The sequence below is a fragment of the Symphalangus syndactylus genome, chromosome 22 (assembly GCF_028878055.3).
Source record: "Symphalangus syndactylus isolate Jambi chromosome 22, NHGRI_mSymSyn1-v2.1_pri, whole genome shotgun sequence".
NCBI classification, from domain to species: Eukaryota; Metazoa; Chordata; class Mammalia; order Primates; family Hylobatidae; genus Symphalangus; species Symphalangus syndactylus.
In genome coordinates this window covers 52867071-52889528 of record NC_072444.2, presented here as the reverse complement: position 1 = coordinate 52889528, position 22458 = coordinate 52867071, and the positions used below count along the sequence as shown (strand labels likewise).

Genomic DNA, 22458 nt, shown 5'->3' with positions numbered 1-22458 from the left:
GGAAACGGAAGCTCTTCTGCCCCGATCGCCTGCGCGCGGCCTCGTTGGCCGCACAGGCGCAGTGGAGCTCGGGCGGAGTTGTGTGAGTGGAGGAGGAAGAGGCGGTAGGGGGTACGGGGGCTGGTCCCAGAAGATGGCGGAGGCGGGGGTGAGTTGGGGGTCTCCCGGCGAAGCGCGGGTGACGTGGTGCTGAGAAAAGCGGCCTGAGGAGGAGGGTGGCCCTCGGGAAGAAGAACTATTGTGATTTTGCAGCCTGGGAACCCTGGTGGCAGGTGCGGGGAGCCAGGACCACTGATGGGCCTGCAGGGCAAGGGGCTCCGCTTACCTGAGAGGGGTCTGCAAGGTCCAGAAGGGGACTGCGGGATCGAGGAGGGGTTATAGGAGGCGTGGAGGCTCCCCGGACAGTGGATGAGTGTCTGAGCGGGAAGAAGGCTGGAGGACGGCGAGAAGGGCGACCCAGAGGTCTGATGAGGTGGAGGTCAGCGAGCTGTCAAGCATAGAGCTGCCAGGACTTGGGGACTTGTAGCCTGGGAGAGAAGACTCAGGCTTGGGCGGGGGTTGGATCCAAAGAAGACAGGTTATCGTAGTAAGTTTATAATCCACTAAAGAGATAGGGCATTGGGTTGAGGAGCAAGACTCTGGCATTTTTTATTGGAATTGGTTACCTATGGAATAGGTTTTTCGGTAAAGCCAAAGAATTCTTGCCAGGGCCTAGAAGTGGATTTGATGATAATTACTAGATTTTAGGGTTGCTTAGTGGGGATTGGCAATATGGAGAAGGAAAGCAGTGTGGATTATGGGAGTGGGCGCGGGCAATGGCGCTAACACTTAAGTGATAATGACCCATGTCCAGTTAACGTTGGAAAAAGTTGTTAAAGTATGATATTAGCTAGATGCTCTAGGAAAATATACCATGAAGAACTTGCTGTTTTGTAGGATTGATGAAGAAATGCTTTAAAAAGGAATGGTTAGGCTTGGCAGCTGGGCCACTGAAACTGTTTGGTATCAGTATTGCGGTGGAGCTGAGGACTGCAGGGGAATGCGTGCTCCGGTCCTGGTGCAGAAAAAATAAAAGCAGCCAAACAGTAGCTAGATGGTGTTTTGTAACTTTTGGATTTGGCCCTGATAGTGAACCACTGAATGAAGATGAAGGGAATGCTACTTACTAATGGGGGCCTCAAAGAAAACAAAAATTAGACGTGTGCTCTTCCTGTTTTCTCTCTTTCATTCTTTCCCTGTACTTTGTGCTCAGTAGTGTGTTTTGTCATTGTGTGTTATGTCGTAGTTCTCAGTTCATATCTGCTGTACAGTGACCAAGCTGTGAATCATGTACACTTGGGAAAGAGATTGATTCTGTTTAACTGACAACTGTTGCTTTTGCAGATGGTCACACGGAAAAGGAAAGGATAAAATGCAGTTCAGTAGTTTAAAGACAGTTTTCTTTGTTCTCAGAAACTTGAAACGATGGAGTAACTTTTTTAGGCACTGAGATGTGACATTTAAAAGCTGTAAGGGGCTGTAAATGCAGCTAACTTACTGGTTTCTGTGTTTGGGTTTTAATGTCAAGAGGAAAGAGTTGCAGTGTTTATAAGGCAAATATTGCTTTTCTTCCTAGAAATTTTTAACGTCTCTAGCCCATGAGACATGTAGATGTGTTTTTATTTAGGGAGAATTAAACTGTTTCATTGATTTAAGTCTTTTTTTCTAATGTTAGTGCTTATTCTATTTCAAGAATGCTGTTCTAATTAAGAGAGCATATGATGAAAAATATGTGAGGTAGTAATTTAACTTTATTATTTAGTAGCTTACATGACATAAGCACCTGAAGAGACAGGGTTATCTGAGGGAGTAAAAATACTTCTTTTACTGCTAATCATTGGAAGAGGGATGGTCTTGTCATTTGGTTTTAGGGGGTGTTGCAGTTGTTACAATGCAACAGGTTCTTAAGGTTACTAGAAGATTTCGTATGTGTGTTTGTTTTCAAATGCTTGTTGCCTCTAAGTTGTTTCAGTGGCCAACATCAACCTTGATTTTTATTCACAAAGCCCATAATCACTTATAACTCTTTTTTAACCTAAAAGTAATAATATCAATCCATTAATAGGCAGCCATACACCTGGAATAATGTTTTTCCAGTATTGATGATTCATCATTGATCTATGCAAATTATTTCAACTTTTTTCTGTTTGTTTAGTATTGTACTTTCCAGAAATTTTAGGCCAGGGCTCAGCATAGAATTTTTCAAGTCTGGTGGAAAGTTTTTCTTTGTGAATCGTTGAAAACATTATTTTGGTATTAATAGTAGTTTACCAACATGATTTTAAAAACGGTTTCTTGTGTGGCACTTAAATTGTGGTGAAGCAGGAAGAACTCTGGACATGGGGTCAGAGTGGTGAGCCTAGTCCTGGTGCTACCTGGTAACAGTTGTGATCTTGGAAAGTTACTTAACCTATTTTATTTTATAAAATGGAAACTAGCAGCACCTGCCTATTTAACCAGGATTGTTTTCAAGAATCTATTGACATATTGTCCTTTAAACAGTATCTTTATACCAGAGACTTTTTCCCTGGTCAGCAAATTATTTGTCAAGTAATCTAAATTTTTCAAATATAGATTTTTAAAAAAAATTTTGGAGCATCAAGTTTATCATTAATGTAAGACTAATATTTAAAGATATAGATCCACTTTGTTTTAAATGGTATCAGTACAAAATCAGAAAAACAAACTTCAAAGTAAACTAAGGGAGCTTACTTTCCCTTGAAAATAACCCACTCCTCTGACTCCTCTAGTGTGCAACTGGTATTATAAACATGCTTTTAAAGGAATTTCACTGTTGCATGGTAGGGGGTGAAATGGTTTTGTGGAAGCCTCTATCCCTTTGATGAGTCTGGTCATTTTCTGGCATTCACTATGCATGTTTGTGGTAATAAGAACTGATGGTACTGTCTTATTCTTGTTAATCCAGCTGACCACTTTGCATGTCACTGGCCTTGCTAATAGAGTGAGAGAACTGTTAGATTACTCATTCTTTACTTTGTTTGGATCATGGACTTTTTTGAGTACTTTATATAAATTATGGAACTTTCATCCCAGAAAAAAATGCATATATATACAACTTTTTTGTTTTGTTTCGCATGGGGGTCTCATACCCCTTGGAACAGATGATCTCCCAGTTCCCTGCTATTTCTTAAAGCTTTTATTTTTTGTCACCAGTAATTATATACTATTGTATTATGATGTAGTTACAAAATTAGCTTTTTGAATCTCATTCAAATAAACCAAGCAAATGTGTTATTTTTAAGGAAAACTTTTGGGGCGAAGTAGGAAACTAAACAAGCACTGCCAGGAAAGGTTAAATAAGCAGCTGTGGTAGAAAACATAAATAAACAGAATGTCTCCAGCTGTCTTGAAATAGAATGAAGTCTGTAGCAATCAGTGGCTCTCATTGTGGGGACAATTTTGGTTATCACAAATAGGGGAGGGCATTTAGTGGGTGGGAGCCAGGGATGCTAAATGTTTTGCAATGCTTAGAACAGTCTCACACAGCAAATAATTGTCCTGCCTAAAATATCAGTGCCCTTTGACAAATGCTGGTCAGTGTGAGATGGGGGCTAGCATGACTGAAATAGCTTTTTTAAACTGAAGTTATTTTCCTTTTTAAAAATACTATTAAACATAAAATACCCCTTTCCATTAATTCCCTTTTGGAAAAATCACAAACAGAAACAAATGATACACTCTCAATGTGGGTTACTCAGAAAGTATGCCCATCTTCTAGCAGCTGTTAGCAGCACATGAGGGCAACGTGCTGTGTCTACTGGATCTGGGGAAGTAAAGAGGCAACTAAAGGCCGGGCGCGGTGGCTCACACCTGTAATCCTAGCCCTTTGGGAGGCCGAGGCGGGTGGATCACGAGGTCAGGAGATGGAGACCATCCTGGCTAACACGGTGAAACCCCGTCTCTACTAAAAAACAAAAAAATTAGCCAGGCGTGGTGGTGGGCGCCTGTAGTCCCAGCTACTCGGGAGGCTGAGGCAGGAGAATGGCGTAAACCCGGGAGGGGGAGCTTGCAGTGAGCCGAGATCGTGCCACTGCACTCCAGCCTGGGCGACAGAGTGAGACTCCGTCTCAAAAAAAAAAAAAAGTCAACTAATGTTCTCATACAGAGTGTTAGTTTGCTATTTTTTCTTTTTACTTTAAAACATATTTTTACACCTTGATCTAGTACTATTAAAGAAAATTTCAAGGTGATTTTGCATTTATTCTCATCGTCTTTGTGCAATTGTATAGTCACCTACTTGTTTTGGCTTACTATCTGAGAGTGTATTATAGTTGAGATGGTATTTCAACATCTAACCATCTTTTCAATAACCAAACACTTTTATATCGAACCATCTGCTGAAAAAGAAGTCTGAGCAGTTGAGATGGAATGGAATTCAAGGTATAGAGGCAAAGGGGATGGGTTTTGGAATCAGACCTGAAGTGAAATTTCAGTTTTGATACTGCATATTGTGTCCGGAATTGGTGGGTTGTTGGTCTCACTGACTTCAAGAATGAAGCCGCGGACCCTCGCGGTGAGTGTTACAGCTCTTAAAAGTGGCGTGTCCGGAGTTTGTTCCTTCTGATGTTCAGATGTGTTCGGAGTTTCTTCCTTCTGGTGGGTTCGTGGGCTTGCTGGCTCAGGAGTGAAGCTGCAGACCTTTGCAAAAAGCAACCAGATGATGATGATGATGACGATGATGATGATGACGATGATGATGATGATGACGATGATGATGATGAAGGAGTGTTCTGTAGCTACTGAACCTTGCCAAAAGCAACCAGGTGATGATGATGATGATGATGATGATGAAGGAGAGTTCTGTAGCTACTGAACCTTGCCAAAAGCAACCAGGTGATGATGATGATGATGATGATGGAGAGTTCTGTAGCTACTGAACCTTGCCAAGAGCAACCAGGTGATGATGATGAAGGAGAGTTCTGTAGCTACTGAACCTTGCCAAGAGCAACCAGGTGATGATGATGATGGAGAGCTGTAGCTACTGAACCTTGCCAAAAGCAACCAGGTGATGATGATGATGATGAAGGAGTGTTCTGTAGCTACTGAACCTTGCCAAGAGCAACCAGATGATGATGATGATGATGATGATGATGGAGAGTTCTGTAGCTACTGAACCTTGCTAAAAGCAACCAGAATGCACGGCATGCTCATATGCCTGGATTCCACAGCAAGGAATGGTCTGCAGGATCAGGTCAGGAGGAGATGTTTCAGGGCATTTTCCGTTGGTATTTAGAGTATGTTTTCCCATGAATTAGCTATACTGTGGATTAGTTTTTTTAGTCCTTTAAGCCATAGAGTTCAATTACATTATAGACTAAGTAGGTCAGTGAGGACTAGCTTGGGAACAGAATTTCCTCTTGAATGTTGAACACAGAGCTTTGATGTGGCATAGCCCTAGTAAAAAGGCCCATTGTCTAAGTGTTTATCACATGGAACTGATAGGTTGTGGAGGTTACTAGTACTTACAGATATTCTCATTTTCATGCTAGTTATTTGTAATTCAGCCCCATTCTCTGCAGTTTACATGAGGGCTTTGTTCCAAAATTCATTCAAAGGTTGTTTGAGACTGAAAAACTCAGAGGAAATGTATAAATTTTAAGTGATGATTAGGAGCTAGGTTTGCTCTCAAAAAGGCCTACTTTACCCTATATGGTTTGATTCAGGAAGAGGTAACCCAATTTAATTAAGCAAATATGATTATGTGGAGCTCCCACTGTGGGCTAAACAGGAACTTTTCTGGGTGCATAGGCACAGTGATATTAATATAATAGTGAATAAGACCTTCATAAAACATTTACAATCCATAAAGCAACTATACCTTTAATTAGAAAGTAGTCATTATAAGTGCTACACTTTTTAAAATAAACTGCTTTTGGATTGAAGGAAATATCATTTCTGTACCAACTTATGAAAGTGCCAAAGATATATTGTTGGATGGGATAAAAGTAAATTACCTGTGTAGTATTTTTCCCATTTAAAAACTGTTAGTATTCATAGAAAACACATCGAATATGTGACAGTTTGGGAGACTGAATATCATGGTAAGAATGAGGGCTTTGGAGTCAGACTGCATGGTTTTGAATCCCAGCTTGGCGTCTTACTGGAGGTGTGAACCAGGTCAAGCGACTTAACCTTTCTTTGCTTTTTTGCGTCACCTATAAAATGTACATAATAATTGCACTTACCTCTGAAGGTTATTGTGAGGATTAAATGACTTACCACATGTCAGGTGCTTAAAACAGCACATAGAAAGCCCCAAAAGGAAAGATCACTTTGGTTAGAGGAATGAACAAATACCTAGACTGATTGTAGTAGCAAAGTTTTAGGTTTTAGGAGTCAGAGACCAAGCAGATAAAACTCCTTAGAATCTAGCCATTAGATTGATTGTTCCTCATTTTCTTCACTTCCTTTCTTTTGCTTTGTCCTCCAGCTTTCTTACAATCCCTTCTGTGATTGCAACAAGGGCAGACTGTTGAGGCAGGAGTGGGATACAGTTGTGCCGCTGGGGAGAGTGAGTCAGGTCTGGTTTCTGTGTTTGGTGTATATGTAGGTGTGTGCGTGGTGGTCTGGTTTTGTAGAATGTTTTTGTGCAGATAACCAAATAATAAACATTAAAGCAGGTTATTTTGTTCTTCTGTGGAGGTTGTCCTTGTAAGCAAGTCACATTTTATTGCAAAAAATACAGCGTCTTCAGTCAGAATATGCTTATCTGTAAAATATAAAATACACTATTGTAACTGATAGGCTTAGAGATTTAGGGAGAAGAAACAGAGAGCAGGGTTTTACCCTCCAGATTGTTGTGGAAGTGTCAGATTACCTGTTGTGCTTTTCTCAGAGATGGAGCAAGCTGTTTCTACTATGATTCTAACCTTCAGTTCTCTTAGGTCATGTTTTCTGTCCTAGGAAATGTAAGGGTAGTACTTTATTTTTTATCACGTCTTGAATATAAAAATACTTTTAAAACTTTTTCTTATTCAATAAATAACTGTTAGTAATTTGAATAAATTAGTATACAAGCTTGTCATTTTATTTGTCCATTTAAATTAACTAGTATTGAAATCAGTAAAATTATAATAATCATGTATTAGATACACATTAATTTATTTTTTCTTATCTCTTGCAGGATTTCTGGTAGGTCCTACTTTAGGACAGATGTGGTACTGTTGAAGCGTCAGTCTTTGATTCACAGACAGTTGAGCTTTTCAGCTGGGAAGCCTTTCCATTTTTTTTTTTTTTTTTTAATGGCTTACTGAACCTATGAAACCATGGCAGAAGGAGAGACAGAGTCACCTGGGCCCAAAAAGTGTGGCCCATATATTTCATCTGTCACTAGCCAGAGTGTGAACTTGATGATTCGAGGAGTAGTGCTATTTTTTATTGGAGTATTTCTTGCATTAGTGTTAAATTTACTTCAGATTCAGAGAAATGTGACGCTCTTTCCACCTGATGTGATTGCAAGCATCTTTTCTTCTGCATGGTGGGTACCCCCATGCTGTGGCACGGCTTCAGGTATGTGTAGGATGTTTCTGTAATGCTTAGAAAGGAAATAGGGTAAATAAGTATGGATGTTGTCTGAGCAATAAACCTTTTTAAAATATATTGAGATATAATTTAGATATAATACACTGGACCTGTTTGAATTGAACAACTTGATGTGTTTAGACAAATGCGTATAGTCACGTGGCCACTGCCAATCCAGCTGTGGAACATTTCCATCACCCTCCAGAGTCTCTCGTGTCCTCTTGCAGTCCATTCCCCACCCCCAGCCTCAGGCTACCACTGATCTGCTTTCTGTTGCTATAAATTATTTCTCTCTATTCTAGAATGCAATATAAATGGACTCATAACGTATGTACTCCTTTCTGTCTCATTTCTATCTGTCCTGTAAACTTTTAACATTTAATTCTGAAAAACAATCCTGTTTCCCTTAGGGATGAAGCATTTAACCCCTTAATTTTGTTCTTTCTTCAACCCATCTCATCTAAGTGTTATTTTAAGTTATTTTGATGACGAACACCACTGTTTGGTTTTAAGGGTTTGATGCGTATGCTGTGGTCTTGTTTTTGAAGTAATAAAAACTTGAATAATTAAAGTTTAAAGCTTCATGTTGTATTTTTGTAAATGCCTTTTTCCTTGGTGTCTTGTTTTTATAAGTACCTTAGAATAATAAATATTTAAAGACATCTATAAGGTAGACTCTCTTTGCTTAAAATTATTATCCTATTAGTTACTTTAGATATTTTTTTGGTGGTGGGCAGTGTGTAATGCATAGAGTAGAGCATTTCACAATACTTTATTGCTGCCATACTTCCACAATGGATAGCACTTTAGTGTTTTCTAATGACCAAGACCAATAGATTAATACTGTTTTTAATAAAGTAATAAAAGGAAACCGTAATCATGAGGTAGAAGATAATTCTGATTGAAGGAGAAAATTGCTTCTTAAATACCCATTTGGTGTCTCATACTTAATATATATGAATGAATATCTTGCAACATAATATATGTCCTTCTTGGCTTCCATCCAAGAGCTGGAGGTTGAAAAGTGAGGTTGCGCTTTACAGAAGTGTTAGAATGGCCTTGTGAAACTTACTGGACAATTATAGAATCCTGTTGCACAGTTAGAGGGGCACTGTAGTAGTAAGGCTTCAGTGTTTATATACTGATGTCTCACTATTACAGCATTCACATTAAAAGTGAAGTCATGAAGGCAGTGATTCTTAGTTTCCCCAGGGTTATCATTCTCCAAGAGAAAAGGCAAAATAGTCCAAATAAAAAACAAATTAAATTGTATCACTCTCTGCTGTATGTACTGGTCCTCACGCATTTTTCTTTCATTTAAATTCAGAAGAGAAAACATTTTCTCAACAACTTTTCTAGTTCTTTGTTTCTTTTCTTCTATGGTGTAGTCTGGCTGCCAGTAGAATCTTTTTGGGACATGGAAGAACATACATGTCTTTTCAGGATAGAACAAAGGGAAGGTCAGAGAAGGGAAACTGTTGCTTGTTGAATGTCTGCTAATGTGCTAAGTACATACTGTAATCCCGGGGTTCTGTAGAGCAACTTTGGGAGAGAGATGTTTGGCATTGTGCCTGTTATGGGGAGATGAGGACACTCACTGAGATGAAGAAAGAAAACCAGTGAGCCCAGGGTCCCAGAGCCAGTGAGTGGTGTGACTGGGTCCACATGTCACATGCTGGGGAAGGGAAAAGGAAGCTACTGACACTTTCCCCCCTACTCAGGATGCCTCTTTTCAAGCCTCCAGACTGGGTGCCAGACCTAGATGGAATTCCCTGGCATGTGTTGTGCATTTGGGCTGGGGCAGGAGAACTTAACTGAGGTTTCATTGTACCTCCACTATGAAGAGTAACAGGGCTGCACCCGCTGTCTTGTCCTTCTGCCCCTTTAATGTCAGCACTTTTGCCATAAACTTAACATTTTAGGAAGGAAAATTTCAAATGCTAATACCACAGTTCAGCCACTACTTTCCTTCCTATTCCCAGCCACTAGGTTTGTCACACTTACGAACTTAACCTCATACCTTTTCATTTGGGGAATTTGCATTTACATTTCTTGCTTAAGTATTTCTTCTGAAAGCAGTTTGTACCATAAGCTACTTGGGCAAAAGACAGTAGAGAGGCATTAGGCAATCTAGATTCCAGCCAATTCTGCTACCAATTTTGTTAAGTCATGGTGTTTAGTAGATGAGAGTGAAACATATCAGATTTGTCCAAGTTGCCAGAGATGGAAAATGGATTCTTGCAAAATCTCTGCTCTGCCATCCCCTGCATCATTATTTTAGGGAAAGTATCATGGGAAAAGAAGTAAATGATTTAAGAAACATAGTGTGTTTGAGTTTGTGTGTGTATGTAATATGCATATGTTTTTGTGTATATGTGTTGGCGTGGATTTTCAAGACCTCGCTAGGGTCTTACCATCTTAAGTCAGAAAAACTGATAATCTTCCTTTGATTTTCCTGTTCAACTAACATTCACAGATAGAGCAGCTACCTTTTGGAGGGGCTCCAGAATCACCGCCTTCTGTGTGTAGAAAGTGCTCCTTGTTATTTGCCACCTTTCTCTATAGCACAATCCTGGAAAATTTGCTAGTGGTGGTTCTGGTGGGACAACTAATACAGAACTTTGGTAAACTAATTTTGATGACTTTTTTTCTTAATTCCATATTTTTAGTTTGATAATGCTGATGTTACAAGTTAGCTTCCTTATGTATGCCGTGCACCAGAATTGGAATTAGAAATCTTTTCAGCATTATCGAGAGCCACAGAGAAATCTTTCTAAAGAATAAATAGAAAAAGACAACTTGTGTGGATAAAATAAGTAGAGAAGTTGCCTCAAAAATCACAAGTAGCCTGGTTGTGTCCAAACGTATGAAAATAATATCTAATGTAAAAAGAAAAGAAAAATCTTTCCTGTTTAGTTGTGCAGTCCATTGCCCTACTCCTGTAGAGCCTTGTAAGATTCCTTGCTTTTTCTCCCTTTCTACATCCTGTTTCCAAGTTTTGCATCTTTCCTCTGTCTCTTTCTTGGTCCATCCCTCAATGGCTATGCTTGAAGTCTTTTTTCTCTTCCTGCCTCTAGTTTTGCACCCACCCTTTTCTCAGCCCCCCTGTGTGGTACCCTCACTACTAAGAAGATGGCCTCTCTCTGGTACAACAGTGAGAACATTGTTTTCCTGATTGCGCATTGTCTGCAGGGTAAAGTCTTTATAATATGGCCCTTGACTGCTTTTATCTTCTTCAGAGTCTTTCTGGACCCTGCAGCTCCCTTTGTGTCTGAAGCTTACAGCTTCCTCGTAACGCCAGCAGTTTCCAGTTGTCCATGATTGTCCTCAGTCACCTCCCTTTAATGAGAGCACTATTTCTGCGCCATTTACTGCTGAATGCTCCTGTCTCAAGGGTCACCTCTTTCTGTGAAGCTTTTCTGACAGCCCAGCACCTTGCCTTCCCCTAGCACAGGCAAGGAGAAGCCTGGGACCCCTCTGTCCTGTCAGCTGCCGTTAATGCAGGATTGTATTTAATTGTTTTTGTGGTCACTTTGCAATTGGAATCATGTCTTACTCTTTTGCCTTTTTTTTTTTTTGAGACTGAGTCTCACTCAGTCACTTGGGCTGGAGTGCAGTGGCGCCATCTCGGCTTACTGCAACCTCCACCTCCCAGCTTCAAACCATTCTCCTGCCTCAGCCTTCCGAGTAGCTGGGATTACAGGCGCCTGCCACTACGTCCAGCTATTTTTTTGTATTTTTAGTGGAGACAGGTTTTCACCATGTTGGCCAGGCTGGTCTCAAACTCCTGACCTCGTGATTCGCCTGCCTCGGCCTCTCAAAGTGCTGTGATTACAGGTGTGAGCCACCACGCCTGGCCTTACCTTTTTAAATCTCCAGCAAATACCAAGAACCAGACATATTGTCAGGGCTTAAGTATTTGTTGAAGGAAAATATTATCTTGTAGTTTTCCATCGAAGTATACCTCATGGAGTGTTTTCGTTTATTCAGTTCCTGTTTTCTTACAAAATGTCTGGCTTTAACTATGTTCCTTTTAGTGCCTCCCTGCATTTAAGCACACTCCCATAAAAAAGAGATGACTCACTACTGATGTTTTACAAACTTCTTTAGTGTTTAGCTTTGGTAGACTGTAGCTAGTCACTGGGAAATAACTTAAAGATATCACAAGAAATGTGATTTTTGCATCAGAGAACCATTTGATTTATAAGCAGGACTGTGTTTGCATATGATTTTAACACACGCATGATTTTAACAGTCTTTCTTGTTTTTTTTTTTTTTTAAAAAGTACAGGAAGAGGAAAAGAGGCCCAGACATATTCTGTCGAGCTCTCAAACAGTGGAACCTCACAGTGTTGTATATATTGCTATCAGACTCTGCCATGCCTTTACTTAAAGGAAAGGAAGAAGACATTTAATGGGAAGTGACAAGCTTCTTCGAATTCTCCCTCTCAGTGAGCAACTGAGAACCATGCATACTCAATGGATTTGATTTTTATTGGCAAATCCCAGGGTTGGCAGTGTGGCAGTTTAAATTTCTTTTTGTGTTTTTGCTTTCTCCCCTCAGTTGTCTCTCACTTGCAAGTCTGACATCAGATGCATAAAAATATAGTCAATTTTACTTATTTATATCTTTGCACATACATGTCAGTATTCTGTATGTAATAATTCTTTACCTAGGCATCAGTTGCTCAGGAAAATTGACTTGGAATGTCTGCTCTTAGTTGACTTTACTCAGCAACAGGCAAAGGGAGGATATATATGGTGGGAGGACGGGGGTGACAAATGAGCTGTTAGTTTTATGACCCCTTGAGAAAAAAAGAGGTGATATTCGTTTAATTACATTTCAACTATTATGGATGCTTGTTGCCGTTTTATTTGTATAGAAATTTAAAAATCCTGTCAGTTAATCTTTTCAGGATTTTGGAGCAGTCTTTTAAATAGGAATATAGTGTGAAACTTCTAGATTTACTAATAGTTATTGGAGCTCTGCATTGCCGAGATATGTTCTTAATCTCTTGATGTTCTGTGAGCCATCTATACTCAGCAAATGCCTAACTCAAAAGAGTTGTGGACTAGAAAATGCATACAGTGTTGCAGCATCTCATCTCGAGATAGAAGGGTGGTCACACAGCCTTTTTCAAATGCTGCACCATTGGTCTGCTAGGCTGTGATTTTTGATACTAATTGGTTTCTGTTTTTCTTCGAAGAGTGAATGCATTGCCTGTGAGATACAGCTAGCTAATACTGAGTAGAAGGAGGGCCTCTTTTCCCTCAGGCACTTAGATTTTGGCATTGTAATTTCATGATTCCTCTTAAGTGGTATTGGATACTTTAAACATGCTTTTCAACTGATGTGACAGTAGTGTCTTTATTGCCAGAATGGCACAACATAATCATCCTGTTTTGGAAGATTAGAATGTTTTCATTAAATAGTCTTTTTAATAACTAATTTAGCACTTAAAATTCTTTCCCACTAAATGAATAAAATGTTGAGGTTTGAGAAATATTTAAGAAAGGGATGAGAATATTTTGGGACTCAATTATTGACATTTTATATACAGTTATAAATAATTAATGACACAACATTCAAGGTGTTCTTTCCAAAACTAAGAAGTACTAAGATGATTTCTTCTTCTAACAGTGCACTTAAAATTTAACTGAAAATTTTAAATACCTCTACTCTACACTTTGTTTCCTCCATTGTTTCTATGTGCAGAATGAGTCTTACCTGTAGATTTCTGTTGTGAGTTTTCCTGCTTTGACAATATGACCTACAGCCTCATTAAAGGGCTAGAGGGGAAAGGAGTGTCAGTAAAAGGTGCTAGATGCGGAAGACTAAGACAGGAAGCTGGTAGGGGCGAGACTGATCTACGTAAGAGGCCAGCCAGAACCTTCAGAACACTGTGTGTATGATGAGCTTGTTGTATACTTTTATGCTTCTAGATTCTCTTTAGATTTGTGGCATATAATACATATTTTATGGTTTGAAGTTTAGAGAGAACATTACTTAACTGCTAACTGGTTTGATACTTTTCAGGTCTCGTAGGTATCAGTAGTAGAAAAGTAGCATGAATCATTTAGTCCAGGCTGCTAAATTGTGAATCATACATTTGAAGAGTATTTTGTTGATTATAATTTAGAATGTTGTGGTAATCATTTGCAATACTTTCTTCGTTGGTGTTATCCTCATTTCATTTCTTTTGGAAGGTAAGTTAAAAAATATCGGTGATTGATGTGAAATAACTCGTTTGTTTTTTTTAAGAATCTTTAAAATGCTTGTTGTGGTTGTAGTGATTCTTTTAGCTTAAGTGTTGCCAGTATAACATTGGAGGTAACTTAATTTTTTTCTTTTTTCCCCACAGCTGTGATTGGGTTATTATACCCCTGCATTGACAGACATCTAGGAGAACCACATAAATTTAAAAGAGAGTGGTCCAGTGTAATGCGGTGTGTAGCAGTCTTTGTTGGTATAAATCATGCCAGTGCTGTATCCTTTACTCTGTAATGAAATGCATAATAACAAAGCAGCTTCCAACAAACCAAAGGTTAAACAGCCCCTTACAAATTCACTGTTGTTGAATTATGATATGCCCACTTAGTCAGAAGAAGAATGTGAACCATATTGTTGAAACATCAGTGTAGCAGCTGTGCAATTATAAAGTGGGGTTATAGCCTTTCATTTCAGTTCGTATTTTTCACTATCACTTAGAAACTTTGCAAATTTAAAAACTTTACTTGTTTTTCTTAAATTTGGTTACTTAATTACTTTTGTGTAGTTAATCCAAAAATGGAACAGGTACATTTTCAGAGGAGTTTTTTCCTCTCTTTCTTTGTTAAGACTTGCTAATAAGGACATGTAGCTTCAGGGGCTATTTTGTCTTTTGTTTTTCTTAACTTAAAGAAGCTATTTTTTTTAAAGGTAGACGCATTGGTTTTAATCAATACCGACAAACCACGTAAACGGCATAAGTAGAAATACCAACTTAGACCTTGGCCAAAAATAAGTTTCTTCCCTAGTACATAGTTTTAAAGTTTTATTGTTTGAATATTCAGACATTTTATTTAGTGGTTAATGAGTATTTTTACAGTGTCTCAGGTAGCCCCTATTCCCCTTCTCCTTTCTACCTTCTGTGTCCAGAAAAAAATGTTTGCCCTCATAAGATTTTCCTCCTGTCATCCTCCTTATTTCCTCTCTTCTACTTCCTCCTCATTCGTTCTGACTTTCCTTGGTAGAAGAGGAACTAGGAAATGCTATTCCTGTCTTTTTCTAGGAGATGTGATTTAGACAATGAAGGTGGCAGGAGCCTTGGGTACTTGGAAAAGCAAGAAGTGTGACTCAGGCTGCCAAAAGTTTGCTCTTATAACTCTGCACTGGACTCGGGGCTGGCAGAGTTAGCTAGCTGGAGAGAGAGGGTGGGTCATGTGTCAAGTAGATCCCTGTGTCTTTCACAAAAAGTAGTGAGGTGTTTTGGATAAGCTTGGGGGCAGAAACCATAGAAAAGAGCAAGGTCCTAGATTCTGAAAACACATCTGCCTTCCTCTGCACAGTTGTGCTGGCTGTTGCAGGTCTGTGAATTTGGAAGTCCCTTAGTGGCTGTTACTATTTTTAATTTCCTTTTGTGTTGAGGACATTTCCACATGTTTATTTTGGTGAACTTTTTGAGATTTAAGATTTTATAAAAAATCTAGTGGTCAGGAGGGCTTAAAAAGATAAAATCATATACTATTATATCTAGAAGAGAACTTAGAAATCACGTAGTTCCACATTTTCTTTGTAAAGATAATAAAACAAACGGAAGCTAGAGAGGTTAGGTAATTTACTAAGTTATTTATACTGCGACATTGCAGCAGAGCTGAGAACAGACCCGAGACAGCCTGACTAAAGTGTAGAAACATCTCATTTTCCTACCCAGGAGCCTCATAACTGTGTCAGTTCCTCTCTGTCTGGTGGATTAGATCTTTTTCTCTCAGACATTTCCACTTTGATTTTTGTTTTTAAGTAGAGAAATTTAAAAGGCCTTTTCTGAAATTTTAAAAACTTAATAAGTTTAAATTCTTTGCTTTTGTTCACTCTCTTTCTCAATGAAATACTTAAATATAGCAATCTTAGATATACTATTGTCCTTTAAGTCCAAAAGCTTTACCAAATTTATAGCATACACTTCTAATATTAGGTTACTTAGACTTTACAAAATCATATGGCACTATTTTTTTATTTTTTGAGATGGAGTCTTGCTCTGTTGCCCACGCTGGAATGCAGTGGCACAATCTCGGCTCACTGCAAGCTTCACCTCCTGGGTTCACGCCATTCTCCTGCCTCAGCCTCCCGAGTAGCTGGGACTACAGGCACCCGCCACCACACCCGGTGAATTTTTGTGTATTTTTAGTAGAGATGGGATTTCACCGTGTTAGCCAGGATGGTCTCGATCTCCTGACCTTGTGATTCGCCCGCCTCGGTCTCTCAAAGTGCTGGGATTACAGGCATGAGCCACCGCACCTGGCCCATATGGCACTATTTTAAGATTGATATATCTATTTACTCTGGAAACCTCCTTACTTCGCTGTGACTTTTAATTAAGTTTAGTTAGCAAACATGAAACTCATTTAATACCAAATCCCACTCTTTACATGAGTGTTTATTTCGTAGGGAAATCAGAGCTCTAAACCTTTTCTTTGAACTTTAAGTATAATGACAGCAAAAGAATAAGAAAAGCTTTTCCAGAAGCATACCCATATGAACTGTAGGTTTCTTTTTAGATCAAGCCTTTACAAGGAAGGACCATGAGAGTTGCCCATGATAGTCCTGAGATTCTGAGAAATAAGCAAGCTGGGTGTGTTTAGGATACTTGCTTGGTAGGGGTGGGGAAATGGTGAAAAAGAGTGTTAAAGGAAGTGGAAAATGGCTTCGTATGCATTTTTTTTTTTTGGACTTCTCTATACTTGCAGCATGGTCAGTTTGGTGATATGTGTTCTCCCAAACCTCCCCTGCCTTCCCCAGTAGCTGGTTATAGAGCCAAGATGTGGCCTTTGGGACATAGATAATGCCCTTTTAATGACACTTGAAATTAATTCCTTTAGTGTAATCCTCTAGCAAAGAGATGAGAAAACTGAATTTGTAAAGCTTAATTTTACCCAGAGATTTTGGTGTAGAAAAGGGCCATACATTTGTGAATAGATGCTTAAGTAGGTGATGAAAATAAAATATCATTTGAGCAAACTGTCCTATACCGGAAAGTCTCAGGCACCAAAATAGCTTGGCAGGTTGTAAGATAATGTTCACTTCAAGGCTTTATACTCAACAAATTAAAACTAGAACAGTTGACATAATAGAAAAGGATACTGTGTCCTTGGTACTCTTGTTTCTGAACTGCGTTATTATAAAATGTGTCTGTCAGTAAATCATAGAGAGAATGTGGTACCCTGTTAAATAGCTGTCAACTCTTCTATTTTCAAGTTCCTGTATGATTCTCAAGTAATTCTAAACCTGTTGGAGAAGTAATATTGGTTTCATTTTTTGCAAAAGTGTGTTCCTTTAGCGATACTTGTGTTCTGAGGCATCCAGTTACATTTTTAGCAAAGAAAGCATTTCTTAAATAATGGGTAAAGCCTTATAATTGGGAATGTATGCAGACTGTTCTTTTTGTTTTTTGTTTTGGAGGGGTTACAGTTGGTAGGATCTATTGATTAATGTCTTTTGTGTATCTGGTATTGGGTAAATACTGGAGACAGTTTTAATCCCACCTAGCTTCATACATTGTACTAAGAGACTGAATGTACTTGAGTAGAAGCAACTAATTCCCTTCTCAACAGAGGCATCTCTTATTTAGAAAAATGAACAGGTGATATTATTTGGTTACAAGTTTTAAGATGACTTCTTAACATTGATCTCAGAAAGTGGATTTTGATAACAACATACAGTTGTCTCTTACACTGGCTGCACTATCCATTGGACTGTGGTGGACTTTTGATAGATCTAGAAGTGGTTTTGGCCTTGGAGTAGGAATCGCCTTCTTGGCAACTGTGGTCACCCAATTGCTAGTATATAATGGTGTTTATCAGTAAGTATTAATCCTTCAATTTTTGGTGCTTGTTTGCTAGATAAGTAAATGATAACTGCTTTCAGAATTGAGATTATGAAATGAAGTTAGCCAGTTTAATCTACAGAGTAGTTTATTTTCATTGTAATTATCTTAAGTGTCATTGCAGTTCCTCTGTGGGTATTAAAGACATGTCTGTTATTCTAGATATACATCTCCAGATTTCCTCTATGTTCGTTCTTGGTTACCATGTATATTTTTTGCTGGAGGCATAACAATGGGAAACATTGGTCGACAACTGGCAATGGTAAGCTGATGCTTATTAATCACTTTTCTGAATGAGATGTATGACAAATGACAAGTTTTCTCTAAAAGGTAGTCCTTTAAGGGAAAGCAATTTGTGAAGACAACATTCTTTGATTGCTTTTTTGCACTTCCATTGAAATAAGTCATTTGGAAGAATTTAATCACAGGTGTTTTAAAAGTTGAGGAGCCACTGGAGAGAAAAGCTCAAAATGTGTTATGGATAGGGCAATATGATTTATTGACTATATGGGGGATATTAGTGGTTTTTAAAAAACTAATCTACAGGTTTCCACCATATCAAAAAAGGACAGTTTTAAAAGTTAAAAAGGTCACTATTGATGTGTGTTGCTACAATAGGTATACATTAGGACCATCTCTAACAAATCAAGACGTTTGATCATTTTAGTTATGAAGGAAAAGGTTGGGGAGTGACGTTCAGAGGCCACAGCAGTTTTATGAATAAATGCTGTCACTTTTACCTTTTTAGCCAGGTTAGGAGAATTGAGTGATTTACTTTGCTGTATTTTTGGTAAAATAGCCAACCAATTATCTTACCCTATTGGTTTCCTTTATTTTGAATTGTGAGTGTACATTTTTATAGCTGTACTTTAAAAATACTGTTTTGACTGGAAGCTTTTGTTAATGTAATAGATTTTTTCCTTTATATCATATAGTAATTTGAAAATACAGTGATCTGAGTTCACCACAACAGCCCTATCCTTAAGTTCATGAACTATTCTTTGCTAATTTGCCTTATTGAGTACTCAAAGAAATCTGCTTTGCTTCCTTTCAATATTAAAAGATTGATCTAAATTCTAAATCATATACTGCCACTATTTGCTTGTAATGCAGAAATCTCATCTTTCTCCTGCTTTTGGCTGTGGCTTTTTCACTTCCAGAATGTGAATTATTTTTTCCCTGTCACATTTGTCATTTAATCATAGTAATTATGTAACTCTTGGATTATTTGAGGAATAAATGGGCACATAGTAATAAAACGTTCATTTTTAGAGCTTTTCAGTTTATTTGGAAGTTGCTATTCAAAAGAAATCTTAATCTGTTAACCTTTTAACCTTTTAATTTTTGCAGTACGAATGTAAAGTTATCGCAGAAAAATCTCATCAGGAATGAAGAAGGCAAAAAATATCTTTTGTACAGAAAAACAAGATGAAAAGGATGTGAAATGGTAGATATACAAACAAAACTTCAGACTGTAAAATTGCCAGGATGCAGTTTTCCCCTTGATTGGCGTGTGTGTACATATGGATAAATATATATATACACACACATATTACTGCAATCTGTGATTGCTTCATCTGTAAATCAGTTGCAAACCTTTGCGTATTTGACTTAAATAACTGTAAGATATATATGTACTACATTAAAAAGTGTTGATTAATAGATGAAATTTTTAAATTAATTTTTTAAACATGCCATACATTGTATCACAATGTTAATGTGCCAAAATATTGTTCCTGTCATGCAGAGTATAAGAATGCTTTGAACAATTTGTAAACTTAGTGAAATAAAATAAGAGGAAAGCCAAAAACAAACAAACAAACAAAAAGCATATGGGGAGCTGGTATTTTCTCTTTAGCTTACTGTTGTGCCTTTTTATTTTTCTAATCACAGCAGTATGAGTTATGAGTGCCCTAATTTGTGGTTAGTTTCTAATTTAATGTTGTTTCATAGAGTTTGGAGTGTTTTGATACAGGGTGAAAATGAACTTCTGGTTTCAAACCTGCATTGCTGGAGACAGCCCAAAGAGTAATTTTCTGTTTTGACAGATTTTACTGGAAGTATATGTGATGAGCAGAAGAGGTCATTAGCATTAAATTGTATTGGTTCTAAATTTGGAACAGTATATATAATTAAAAGTAAGGACTATTAGAGGATTTAATTAGAATAAATACATGTTTTGGAAATACAGTGACCTCTTGCAGTGCCACAAAAGTGCAAAGTGATACTAACTGTCATCAGCAATACAGAATCTCATTGCTTTTGCACATGGAGCATATAGGAAACTCCAAACAGATCACAGTGAAGTTTCTAATTCTGTTGGGTTCTGTCATCTATTGGGTTCTGTGGAGCAAACCACTGTAGCTTTAGCTGGGTTCAGTCATATGACTCATTGTTAGTGGAATGCCTAGTTTTTCATCTTACATGCAGTCTGGGGAGTAGATGAATACATAATTTCTTATGTATTCGTGTATCCATTAGTGAATAGTTCAAGTCTGTTTAAGAATGTATTGAGATGGCATTCTCTGCATGTTAAAGATCTTGATGGCAACCAGCACCTCTTAAGTATGGTTTAAACATATTCTTAGCTAATTTTTTCCATTAGTTTTTGAAATTGATGGCAGTTGTCTGATCCACAAGGGCAAGATCTTCTGAGTACTCTGGGGTGTGTGTATGTGTGCACGCATGTGCGTTGGAGTGAGTGAGAGAACGTGTCTGTGCATGTGGCCATGCTTTCCTAGAATGTCAAGTAGATATTTTTACACTTTGAGTTTTAAAACAATTACTATCAGACTGAGATCTTGTATGCCAAACTTTAATCTGCTTTTATGTTTTCAGGCTGAAGGAGTGAAAATCCTAAGAGGATTTCATATTGAATATGTGTACACAATCTTAACTGTCGTGGTGGAAAACATACTACTATAATTTATTATTATATCTTCCAGATAATGTTATTCATTTAGAACAAATAAGGTATATTTTTTAGAATCAACTTTGTAAGCACTATAAAATCTTTAATAAGTTATAAGGTCTATGATGTGTTTACTTTAAAAATTGCTATTAAAAGCAACATGTATTAAATATGTAATTATCATCTGGGTTAAGAGTCTGTTTTTCTTCTTTGTGGTAAGTCTTAGAATATGGTACTGTGGATTAATCTAATGAAATTACTGTGGTTGAAGTTACCAAGAAATGATGAAAGGAAACTAAATATAGTTGACCCTTGAACAACAGGAGTTAGGGGCACCACTCCCCGACATAGTTGAAAATCCATGTATAACTTTTGACTCCTCCAAAACTTAACTACTAATAGCCTACTCTTGATGGGAAGCCTTACCAATAAGAAACAGTTGATTAACACATATTGTGTATGGTATATATATTATATACTGTTTTCTTACAATAATGTAAGCTAAGGAAAAGAAAATGTATTTACTCTTCATTAAGTGGAGGTGGACCATCATAAAAGTCTTCACTCATACTATCTTCATGTTGCGTAGTAGGCTGAGGAGGAGGAGGAGGGGTTGGTCTTGCTGTTGCAGGGGTGGAAGAAAATTTGTGTTATTAGTGGACCCATACAGTTGAAAACCATGTTGTTCAAGGGTCAACTGTATATAGTATTGGTGAGATCGAATGATTATCTTGATGTTCTTAAATTATTTTTAGGTCATCTAGAAAATAAGATAATTATAGCAAAAAATAAAATTGTGATATTTTGATAAATATATAAATGTATAGAACCTATTTTTTTCAATGAAAGAAAATGGGAAACATTTTTTAACATTGCTAGATTGGCAGTGCTTTCTTTTATTATTTCAAGTTATGGAAATTTGCACAGTTGAAAACTGGGGATAAATTCTACAAAAGTGCAAGAAAACAATTCAAATTAGCCAGAGCCCTGCTAAAACTTTTAATGTAAAATTTATTTATTTGCACTGAGCTGTTTTACCTTCTTTAAGGCCGTTGGGACCTCTCAATGATGCATATGTTTCATATATCTTGTATTTTCCAGGCAGAAGCCAGACTTGGTTAATACCAATACATACTTCTGTAATCCTATTGGCTCACTTACCTTTATAATGAAGTATATTCTGTGTAAGGTAATTCTTCCAGTGATGGTCTGAGTAGTAGAGTCTTAGCTTTGTGTGTCTGAAAAGGTCTGTTTCATTCTTGAAGAATAATTTAGCAGGCTGTAGAATTCTAGGTTCATAGTTTTTTTCCCTCCCTCAGCCCTTTGAAGATTTTTAACTCATTGTCTTCTGTCACCTAATGTTACAGATAAGTCTGCCATTACCGTAATTTTCTTTCCTTTGTAGATAATCTATCTTTTCACTCTAGGATATTTGCATGATTTTCTCTCTGTCTTCTAACATTTTTCAGCTTCATTATGATTTGACTAGTTGTAGATTTGTTATTTTTTTTTTGCTTGGTATTCGGTATGTACTTTCAATGTGTGGGCTCATGTTTTCAATTCTGGAAAATTCTTAAATGTGCCTGCATATTGGAATCACATGGGGACCTATAGAAAATTCTGGTGTTCCACCCCCAGAGACTCTGATATAATTAGTTTGGGGTATGCCCTCAGCATTAGGATTTTTAAAAGTTCCCCAGGTGATTCTGATGTGCAACCCAGGTTGCCACTCACTGGTGTGGTTATGCATAAAATAAGGGGTAGAGTCCAGGTGAGAGAGATGAGATGGGTAGTAACATTGGAAATGAAGAATGAGGGGCACATTTTGGAATGAAATCACCTGAACTTGGCAACTTGGGTGTGAAGGTTAAGGATGAGGAAGAGT

At 37.8% G+C, this 22458-nt stretch overlaps 1 protein-coding gene across 6 annotated transcripts; it reads left to right on the top strand.

Moving 5' to 3' along the window:
• The first annotated feature begins 27 nt into the window (after window positions 1–27).
• On the top strand, window positions 28–20761 carry INSIG2 (insulin induced gene 2). Of its 6 annotated transcripts, XR_010118848.1 has the most exons (7): window positions 51–148; window positions 7184–7569; window positions 13943–14067; window positions 17472–17638; window positions 17825–17924; window positions 19013–19109; window positions 20501–20761. XR_010118848.1 is itself a non-coding variant. In XM_055262428.2 (6 exons), exons 2-6 carry the CDS (start codon window positions 7326–7328, stop codon window positions 19052–19054), a joined length of 678 nt encoding a protein of 225 aa, XP_055118403.1. In that variant the 5' UTR covers window positions 28–148; window positions 7184–7325; the 3' UTR covers window positions 19055–20761. The 6 variants fall into 6 exon arrangements, 5 of the variants coding, with proteins under 5 accessions (XP_055118403.1, XP_063487380.1, XP_055118404.1 ...); XM_055262428.2 differs by having other exon boundaries at window positions 28–148; window positions 19013–20761; XM_063631310.1 differs by having other exon boundaries at window positions 82–272; window positions 19013–20761.
• Window positions 20762–22458: the final 1697 nt, after the last annotated feature.